The sequence below is a fragment of the Lampetra fluviatilis genome, chromosome 20 (genome assembly GCF_964198595.1).
Source record: "Lampetra fluviatilis chromosome 20, kcLamFluv1.1, whole genome shotgun sequence".
In the NCBI taxonomy this organism is placed as follows: Eukaryota; Metazoa; Chordata; class Hyperoartia; order Petromyzontiformes; family Petromyzontidae; genus Lampetra; species Lampetra fluviatilis.
The window spans coordinates 11,848,944-11,860,220 of record NC_136294.1 but is presented as its reverse complement, the minus strand read 5'-3'; the positions used below and the strand labels follow the sequence as shown (position 1 = coordinate 11,860,220).

Sequence of the window (11,277 nt, the reverse complement as noted above, 5' to 3'; positions counted from 1 at the left end):
CACTTCCCATGATCCAATCGAGCTGACATTTTCCACACAGACTCGTTGTGCCAGACAATTATTGTTCGTGAAAAAAAATTCCCAAAATTTTACACTTTTTAGGCAAAAAAAAATTATTTTACATATATTCAAATAGAATGCATTCATGGCTTTGGCTGAACGTCAGAGTGTAAGAGCCCAGAGCGTAACCCCTCCACAGGCCATGGCGGAGTAGCGCAGTTGGTAGCGCCCTCGCTTCCCATGCCAAAGGTCGCGGGATCGATCCCCGCGTCCTCCACAAGCGAATATATTTTTTAAATACTTTATATTAAGATCGCGTGCTTGCGTGCTTGCGTGCTTGCGTGCTTGCTTACGACCGTGCAAATCTTTCGGTCGTTTTTTAACCCACTTCCCGTGATCCAATCGAGCTGACATTTTGCACACAGATTCGTTGTGCGAGACAATTAATGTTCGTGAAAATTTTTTTCCAAAATTTTACACTGTTTAGGGAAAACAAATTAAATATTTAATTACCAATTGCTTAATACTGGCCGACAATCATCTGACCCATAGGTGGCAGCCATCTCAAGCCAGAGGACGAGAGGACTCTCGCCGCCACGCATATAAAGGATTTATAGTGAAAAACTTTGTTTTTACTGGTTATACTTATTACCATTTCTACCCCGTCCGAGCAGAATATCCAGAAATGGTAGAGTTCTGTCAGCTTCCACTTCCATGGTGAACTGGATGGATGGGTTTTGCGAGTTGAGATGATTTAGAAATGCGTTCAGTGCATCTTGGCCGTGTGGCCAGACCACCAATGTGTCATCCAAATATCTAAACCAAGCAGATGGTTTTAGTGTGCTTTGAAGCCTTTGCTTTTGTGTCCAAATCTTCCATGTACAAATTCGCTATCACAGGAGACAAAGGAGAGCCCATTGCTGGTCCTTCCTTTTGTTTATAGAAATCACCTTGCTACAATAAGTAGGTGTTCTTTAGATCGTGTTCAGCTAGTCTTGGGATATCTTTGGCTAAACCGTTGTTCGTTACTAGTGTCGAGTAATTTAATTGACTCGTTGACCGGAACCCTCGTGAACAGAGAGGTCACATCAAAACTTATGAGAATATCGTTAGGATTAAGCGTAATATCTTTAATTATATTTACGAGATGTTCAGAGTTTTTGATTAACGAAGAGGTCCTACCGATGTAGGGCTGTATTTGTTTCTTTATGTATCATGCTAATTTGTACGTGGCAGAGCCTATTGTACTATGGATCTTAATTGGACATCACGTTTGTGGATTTTTGGTAGCCCATGAAGTCTTGGTGGTTTTGATGCCCTTGGTTTGATCAGTCAGGTATTGCTCTTTTTTGGCAATTGATGACTTGGCAATGATTGCCGTTGTTTTACGTTCCAAGGTGCTGGTTGTGTCTCGTTTAATTTTAAGGTAGGTACCTTCATCGAGTAAATCTTTGATTTTATTATCGTAATCCTCACGGGGCATCACAACAGTCGATCGGCCCTTATCAGCAGCAAGAATTTGGATATCGTTATTTGCTCTCAATTCTCTTAAGGCTTTTGCTTCATTGCAGTTAATATTTGTTTTTGGCACTTTGCTGTTCTCAATAAGTTTGGCAACTTCGTGCCTAGTCGTCTCAGCTTGATTATGAGGGAGATGTCTCACTGCTGATTCCATATCAGAGGGATTGTACGTGCGGCAACAGCAACATTAAGACCTTTAGACAGGACTGAAACCATATCGCTGGATAATTCAACGTTAGTCATGTTGATAACCGTTGTGTTTATTAAATATTCATTTTTAGTTGAGAGTTGTTTTTGTTAGATAGTCTAGCAAATTTTTTTAATTGGGTAGTGTTAGTTTTGTAAAATATATTATCAGCTGATTGCTGTGTAATTGTGTCGATTATATTCCACGTACATTATGCATGTGCATTATGCAAGCCCTTTGAACTTGTCCTTCCTGTCTATTGTGTTCATTAAAATAGAAATAAAAAATAACTTTAACCGTTCGGATAGTTACCGTCTTAGTGATGCGTGGACACGAATCATCAAATAATACATGATTTAAATGCATGCCTACAAAGGGCAGCGTACTTCAATAGATAGGAAGGACAAGTTCAAAGGGCTCGCATAATGCACATGCATAATGTACGTTGCCTCAGTAATCCCCCCCCCCACATTGTATAAGAGCACAGAAGCGTGGTCAACACATCTACACCTCTATATAAGGAACGAAACAGGCAGACTTCTCCACAAATCTGCCTGTCGCTTGATGACGCTAGTTGTAATTACTGGCGAAACGTCATACTCAGTTTGTAAATGTTGTGGCTTGGCTCTCCAACACACCGGTTGTACTGTACTAGTAACGAATTGGCACGTTCTGTTTACGTGACAGCCCTTACTAGTTGGCTGTGTCGGGTGGTGGCGGGTTTTAACGACACATTCATATATGTACGCGATCTAACCCAAAAACCTCTATTATGGATGATATTTGTCACGAAAGCCTACGTGTTAAACCAAATACTCCTGCGTCTCGGTTTTTCTAACTGTGATGACTGTGCCAGATACCCACCAAGAACATGGCAACAGACCTTTTACACGGTTGTTTAAAACAAAAACAGTTGGTCATTGGGACGTTACGTTTCTGATATCAAAATAGTGTTTAATCAAGGCTTTAAAATCGGCAGAATATTCCTGCTGCAGAAGAACAGATGCAGTGTCATCCAGCGAGGGAGATTCATTCTCGGAACAACATCACAGATTTGTAGTGAAACACTTTTTACATTGTGTTCCCCACATATGATTTACATAATACATTTGTGATGTAAAAAAAAATATTGAATGAGTGATCGAAATAAATGCGTATAATTACTTTGATAAATGACAACTTTTTTTAAATCCCCCATATTCATGTGCACGCGCGTGCGTCTGTGCACGTGGTTGTGTTACGAATACACATGAATTCAATTGGTTTGATATGAAGCAAAGGTAGCAGGATTCTCGGCTGTACGATTAAACCTTGCTATTTTGGCAATGTTTGTGCACGTGTTTAATGAGGGAAGCACAAGCGAGGCTATTAGCTCATATTTACTCAGACTGGACGCACAAGCGTTCTTTGCAATCTGAAAAAATATGTAATGCTAAATTTTATTTCGCTTCGTTCTTGTAAATTGCACATCTCAATCGCTGAGTAGGAATCACAGACTAGCCGGAAGGCTGCCAGGCGGAGCAGATGCCGACAATTGCTCTGCAGCTCTCTGTATATCAAGATGTTCTCCGCCAATTTGTGAGTGTTGTTTATGTGTGTGGGAGGAAACTGAAGCACCCGGAGAAAACCCTCGAATATTGGGGGGGGGGGGGGGCAACACTCTTATCCAATACAGAAGGGACAGATGTTATCAGTCCACACTTTGCTGTACCGCATTCTGGCTTGCCAGGGTATTGTCCCTCATTGCCCACGCAAAGGGAGCCTCGCAACATTTGTGTGAGCTACACACCCTCGCCTCCACAGTGCTGGATTACAGACCACATGCAGCATAGCCACCACCGCCCAGCATCTCTATTCTTATAGGTCGCTCACCCATAATCCTCATGCCATTTTTCTCTCTGTAAATATGAGTGTATTTTTAATTTAAATGAGGGTGTTTTATGGGCCTTTTTTACACTTCTGTACCCCAATGTATTTTAACACAATTCTGGCAACTGCCTGATGACACCAGTTGCGGTGGTAAATGCAAAACGTCACCCATATGTTTTTTCTGCAATATTTTGCTGTCTATTCTGTTTGCACTTAGTCACATATTCACTTTAAGATGTTTTTTGTTCATGTTTTTGTTTTTTGTTTGTTGCGGTTGCACCCGATTTCAAGAGCCGAATGGCTCACAGGGCTATACCTAATAAATGAACTTGAACTTGAAATAGGGTGCTCTCCAGCACACCGTTGTGCTGAAGCTATGAGCTAATGTCGAAGTCTGCGTGCCACGAGAGGGCTTAAGGAGAAAGGTCATGCAGGTTTGCTATTTCTAAATTGAAGGAGCATAGACTGCAGCAGTTTACTGATCATATCTGCATTTAAATTAACGACATCCATTTCGGCTCATTGATATTCATTTTATTTAAGGTGACAGGTAAACATGTACACAGGCGTCCCACTATTTTTTGGCGGTGTCAGGTGGAGGAGGGTATACAGCACAAATTTAACTGGCCATCTGACCCAAAAAACTATTACGAATTGACCCAATGTATGATTTTGGTCACGTTTACATCGTGAACGGGACACGATCCTGGTTATCGCGTGCCACATGTTTTTCACCCAGGCCTTGCTGCTAGATGGCAGATATATCATGTGATCAAAGATCTTGGCACTGTTGCACAACTACACATTAGAAGAGCACCACACCATTAATCATATGCCTCATTCATTATTAAGTGTTGACTGAAATCGCACAGACATAAGTTACAGTAATAACCAAAGTCTCCTTATTAAAACAACTGCATAAGACTAAATTTATCAGCGGTATCAGTTGAATTAAATTGTTCTAAAGCGAGCTATTTCTCTTGCACTTAAATTTAGGATATAGCAGCAGATTCTCCTTACAATTAAATGTTTGAGTTCTAATCTTGGGTCTTTGGCTGCAGCACAGCGGGAGGTATGGAACTCGCAACGATCGCCCTTACCCCATCGTTACCCCATCGTTACCCCAACGTTGAGAGCTCCTTGTGTACGACGCGCGTGACCTTTTGTGTCCCGACGTTGATTCCTGGCCATGCTACACCATTGACAATTGATGGCTGAGACTTGCCTGGGTTTCCAGTGCCTCGGCTTGGCTTCAAACGTTCGTAAGGAGCAAGCATGTCAATGTCAGCACTCTGCAGTGCGGTGTAACTGACATCCCCTCACCATGTGCCTTGCCGACCTTAATGGGTGCTCAGCAGTTGGCTGTGCACTCGGTCGGGCTGATATACTCGGGCATCTGTGCATTGTTTTGCAGACCAACGTGTGTATGGAGACAGCGTGGAGATGGTGAAGCTGATAATACATGCCGTGCAGAACTTGGAGAAACTCATGAAGGAGCTCTGCCTCTTCCTAGGGTACGCTTGTGTCTGTGTGTGTGTGTGCGTCAGGGACAACAGGATTGGGAGAGTGGGAGTATAGTGGTTAGCGCGCTGCGCTACAAACTCGGCGACCCGAGTTCGATTCTCGCTCACGGCCAACACCAGTGACGATTATCTGAACCGGTCATGGTCCTTCCCGAGGTCGACTCGGCCTCAAATGGGTACCTGGTGTGCTGTGTATACATCACCACTGGGGAAACAAAGGCGGCCGGTTGTGGGGCTGGCCACACACCCCCTCGTACGCTGTAATGACCTTCATAAGTGCTCACTTAACAGCACTTGCCCCAACAGTCTGTTAAGGCTATACGGGGGATCTTTGTCTTTTGTCACTGAAAGTGAGATCGTGATTTTTGTTGTACGTGTGATCACAGTCAGACGAGCGTGCGTATTGCGTGCCTTTGACCGTGGGGGTTTTGATTTGTTTTGCCTGTGTGCGTGCGATCACAGTAAGATGGTGGTTTGTAAAAATGAGATCAGCTCGCTGATGCCACGCCTGGAGGAGTCTGTGGAGTGCATGAAGGAGGCGGACCGCGCCCTCACACGCATGCAGGACAAGCGGCAGAAGGACATCTGGTCGCTGCTCAAGTTCGCCATGGTGGGTGTGACTTGCACGATCAAACCTCCCCCCCCCCCCCGTGCACTCTGTTGTCATAGCAGAGGGGCGCCCCCCCCCGATCACCACGAGTTCAAATCCTCGCTAAGATCAACCTGATCCCATCGTCGTCGCTATCGGTGCCATCGCTTCACGGTGGGTACAGTGAGAGCCCCACCTGGTGAGGCTGCACCACCTCGCAGGAAGTCGCCCACAGTGGGTTGTTCTGTAAACCGGTGCCCGTCATAGAACCTTGGGAATTTCGCTGTTGGTGCCGGACCAGCGATTTAAATCAAGTGTCACCCAGCCTCCTTTTAAGCATGGGCACACCGAGTACGTGCGTACACCATCCATCACGTTGATAGAGGCACTGTAGTATGATATTCCGTATCCTGTGGCTGTGTGAATAACGGGTGAGGAGCGGTAGTGCAACGTTTAGTGCGCTGCACTACGAACCCAGCGACCCGACTTCAATTTCCACTAATGGCCAACACCAGTGACGACTGTCTGAATCGGTCCTGGGCCTCCCCTACGTCTAACAGAGCTGGGAGATTCACCTGCAGGAATCCCGATTCTTTCTATGGGTGATTGCCATGTAAAAAAATCGACATTCAAATTTAATGAGAGATTCCAACAGTGATCCTGCCGTGGTAAGATTGGTGCAATAGATTGGGAATCTATTGCGATCTTTTCCGAATTTATGTTGGCTAGTCTAAGCAGGTTGCTGAATCCAGCCGGCCACTATGGCCAATTTGGCCAATTGGAACATGCTAATGTCACTGCCACTTACTTGTACCTCCGATTAGCGCGTTTGGCTACATACGGTGTTTGCTGTACTGTATGTGCGGGTAGCCATGGTGGAATGATGAGTGCATTGCACTGCGATGCTGGCGATCTGGGTTCCATTCCTAGCAGGGTTGTTAAAATCGGAAGTTTTGGCATTACCAGTAAATGAATTGTTTAAACCGGTTATCGGTTTCCTGTGCAGATAGAAATGTCGAGCAAGAAGCACAAAAGTTCGCCTTTTAAATTGAGAAACAAGGGGACGTTACCGCCGTGGTGAGCTGGTCAGCACGCAGAGGTTGCTGGTTCTACTCCATCTTCTGGAGCGGCAGTTGCAACAATGGTGCAAGTGTCTGTACTCTTCCTGCCTCCTTCCAGCCAGCGGTAAAAATGGGTAGACGAGAGTTCGTCGTACGGCAGGTCGCCTCCCGCAGGGTGGAAAAGAGCTTCATAGCTCATCGGATTCCTTCAGTATAAATATTCTGATCAAATGTTTATTTTAATTTTATTGCCCTGACATGACAAGCAATCTAATTGTGCTCGTGATAAGTTATTACTTACAATTTTTTAAACATGATAAACACAGGTGCATTTATACTAATGATTAATTTTACACTATGTAGTAGAAGACACTAACGAGTTAATAAAAAAAAAATCTGGTTTCTGAGAGGAAATTCAGAAAGAACGTTTTCCTCTTAGTGACAGAAAATAAAAATGTAAAACGTTGCAGTGTTTAGAGAATTGCACGCATTTATTGTGCAAGTCCACCGATATGTCTGCTGCTGTACAAATAAAGCATGCAAGTGTAGAGACGGTGCGTGTGAAATATCTATAGAATTCATAGGACAATCGGTAATCAAGTATGAGAATCCAGGAAACACCCTGCACTGATCATATAACTCGCGATCGCCTGTTAGGTTCTGATTGTGCCATGTGGCCGGCGCCACGCCCGTGTCTCCCACGTGTTGATGTGAACCTGACCATCACAGCTGGTCCTCGTTTCAGGTTAAGTCAACCTTGAAGGTCCAATCCACGTTCAGTGACAGGCCTCAGTCACCAATTACCACGTGGTGTTGCAAATCAGTATAAAGATTCTGATTTTGAGCTTTCAACCCGTCTGGCCAGCGTGGAAGAGAATTCCAAATACCCTCCAGAGCTCCCTCTCAAGGAGATCCTTCCAGAGCAGTCGCGTGAACAAGCAATTCGAGGGCTGCGCCTTTACCCTTTTAATTGAGAAATGAGGGCAGATTGAGCAAGCAATGACACGTTGGCCTGCTGCCGCTCGTGGCTTTAGATTTGGTGCCGTGACCAATCGGAGTTAGCACATGCACTGTGCGGTTGTGAACGATCCCACAAAATCGCTTTCTGACTCCCTGACGTTAATTATTTGGAATAGATTCTCAACACGATTAAACGGTTTACGAATCGTGGTTTGATAACCTTAATGTCTAAGTCACGTTCAACACGAGTGACAGTTGGAAATTTTAATCCGTCTGGCCCTCCCTTAAGGCTAAAAACAAGTGCGGTTATGTGAGCATCAGCAGAGGAGGGATAAAGACAAACAGACATTGTGTTTGACCCACTACCCCCTTGTGTCCATTAACCTCAAATAATAATATAATAAACTCGGTTTTCTAGAGCACATTCACATAAGGCCTCAAAGCGTTTTACATAAACTTTACAGTGGCTATCCCTACAGTCTATACAACTCAAAAGGTTATTCGTCTTGGCAAATAAGGACGCGACTGATATTTGTAAGTCTGTATGCACAGTAGTCCCTCGTTTTTACATTCCGTTAACGTTAACATGCTGATTAGCAGTATGTTTACGCTATGCACGCGGGCGCCAATTTCGGCCAATCCGAGCGCTCGTAAGTGGGGCTGAGCCATGTCCCTCAGCCAATTGGCGATGCCCATTCATGGGTGTTTAGACCTCGACTGGCTTTGTTTACATTACGCTTTCTGTTTTGGCAGTGGAAACAGCTCTCTTGCAGACTCATGCCATCAGCGGTCGTCTTGGAACGGATTAAAAACGTTAATCAAGGGACTATTGTATATGTTTCCTTGTGATGTTGAAGTCTGAAAGTGAGGAGTCTAGCAACATTGATAAACTTTTAGATTTGGAATCCCTGAGTGGTGATGGCAGCTTAACATTCAGCTGTACCTGCATTTAATGCAATAGCTCGTGGGAAGTGAGTCATAAATAATTCAAACTGAACCTTTTCCTGCCATTAACACATTAAATAATAAACCTGAAACACTCAATGAATAGACCGCGTCAGGTTTAGCCGTGGTCTCGCACCCCTTCGCACTTTGCTACGTGGAGTCCGAGGATAGGTGGGAGTAAACTCTAAAGGACTCCTTTGCCTAAAACGACCTCACATTGTCAACATTTATTGGGATTGTGGAAATTAGTCTGGGCATGCCATATTCCAGGAAGCGATGAGCATGAGTGGAAAGAAGGCAACTCGCGCCTGCGTTTCTACGCCTGCTGGCGCGTGTGCACGCTTGGTATGACGGGAAACACCGGTGACGATTATCTGAACCGGTCCTGGGCCTCCCCTAGGTCGAATCGGCCTCAAATGAGTACCTGGTGCGGTGTGTAGACATTGCCACTAGGGAGACAAAGGTGGATAGGCGTGGTGTTGTCCGTATCGGCCTTCATAGGTGCTCGCTAACAGCACTTACCCTAACAGTCTTTGAGGCTATACGGTGGGTCTTTGGTATGATATAGAGAAAGGTAACATACATTGTATGCATTAGGCATGTAGTGAGATATTGATTAATCACTTTTGTTTTCTCATTCCATGCAAACAATGGAGTGAGACTACATTACTATTTTTTATGATTAATTCTAAATATATGCCAGTATTACATTTAATCCAATGAGGTGCGAAAATAAGATTGAAATCGGACAGGAGATCGGAAACGCATGAAATAAGAAAAAAATGTAACATTCTAATCATGATCCCAAATTGTGATGGAATGGGTGTGAATCGTTCACTTTCCTGGTTTTTGCCAATCCCATGCGTCCATGTGTTTGATGCTGGGCCTCTCTGGATTGTTTTTCTTTCCCCTGTGTGAGGCGATGACCTAAGAGAGGGTCTCTCTTAGGTCATCACCTCACGCAATGTTAGTTTTCTTTATCCATATTGGGGAAGTGAAGGTGTGGTGCCCGACCGCACCATATGATGTGCCATGCTGACTATAAGAGGTACTTTGTCAACAGAACTTTTCCCCTCAGTCTATTCTTGGCTGAGAAAGGGGGGGGCTGTTTGTTCATGTTTAGTTTTTGTATCTGTGTGCTTGAGAGCTTCCTTCGGTGTGCGAGCACGCACGCAGACGCGTGCGTGTCCCATCTTGGGCAAACGTTTACGGCCCAGGGAAAATAATGTCGTACTGTCGTCAATTAACGCACTGCTGAGTAAGCAGCGTGCAAGTGTGGTGGCTCAAGGGCCTTCATCAAGCATTTATGCATTCAAATAAGCTGGTTAAGCCACTCCAGCTATGGCTTAATTTCCACAGACGGATAGATGGACGTCGTGTGAGAGCAAGAAAAGTCGATACGTGTTCTTGATGTGTCGTCTTCGGTGTGAGCGGCATTTCGCGAATGAGTGCGTAATGGTGTTTGAAGAAGTTTGCTCAAGTGCTGGCATTTCTTCATGCACAGCACTCTCTTAAAGTGCATGGATGCGTGTGTGTGTCGGTGGGGAGCGGTTGTGTAGTGGTTAGAGCTCTGCGCTATGAACCTGGCCACCCGAGTTCAATTCCCGCTCATGAACAACACCAGTGAGGATTATCTGAACCGGTCATTGGCCGCCCCTTGGTAGATTCAGCCTTAAATGAGTACCTGATGTGGTTTATAAACATTGCCACTAGGGAGACAAAGGTGGTCGGGTGTGGTACTGGCCACCCCCACCCCCTTGTGTACCGTTCCGGCCTTCATAAGTGCTCGCTAACAGCACTTTCCCCAACAGTCTGTTGCAGGCTATACGGGATATCTTGGTCTTTCTCGTTGACCTGGAAAGTTTTCTTCCACCAGGTGGTTAGCCGCTAGCCTCCCACCGTGCAGTTCCCACTTTGATGGGTTCTCACAATCGGAGAACTTGCCCTCATAATTTTGATATGGTTGTTAGTACTGCTATACTCTTCCGTGACATGGGTTCATCAACTGGCGATGAAGATATTGTGGCAGTCTGTATCCAAACATTATCTTGGCTTTTGTTTGTTATCTCACGCGAATATGTCGAGCTCTGAGCGCTGCATAGCTACCAATAAAAGTACGGTTTTGAAGTCAGCCAGTAGTTACACCTCCATCAAATGGTGTGCCTTACCAAGTGGTCACTTACAGTATCTTTACAATACTCTGGAATATGTAAAAAAATCATCATTGACTTTCAGAATTAATGTCAAGAGCTGTCTGGCATTGGGGTGTTTGGTTGTTTACATTGTTGAGTTACTTTGACTTCGTGTGGGATTAAACTGGAGTACTTGAGAGAGCACATGCGTATGAGGAGGGTAATACTGAAAGCTTTGCTATATACGCAGACTTAAGATTGAATTGCCGTAATGTGGCCACCTTTACAGGCCATGCCTCTTACACCTGATATGTCCAGGTAGATCTTCCATCCCAGTTATAACCAGGCTCAACAACTGCTTAGCTTCTGAGATCCGAGGAGATCCAGTACGTTCAGGGAGATTTGATTGTCGTAAAAGAGGTCATCATGATGTCAACTCATGGGTTCCATCAAGTATGTTTTGGTGGCCTGATTCTGCTGTCTTGTGCAA

At 44.7% G+C, this 11,277-nt stretch overlaps 1 protein-coding gene across 3 annotated transcripts in view; it reads left to right on the top strand.

Annotated features, from left to right (window-relative positions):
- IKBKB (inhibitor of nuclear factor kappa B kinase subunit beta) overlaps positions 1-11,277 on the top strand; it is a 94,798-nt gene that overhangs the window by 64,700 nt on the left and 18,821 nt on the right. For all 3 annotated transcript variants that reach the window (XM_078865623.1, XM_078865622.1, XM_078865624.1), the window contains exons 18-19: positions 4,992-5,091; positions 5,563-5,710. In XM_078865623.1, the coding sequence (XP_078721749.1) occupies positions 4,992-5,091; positions 5,563-5,710 (248 nt within the window). The remainder of the gene's footprint in view (positions 1-4,991; positions 5,092-5,562; positions 5,711-11,277) is intronic.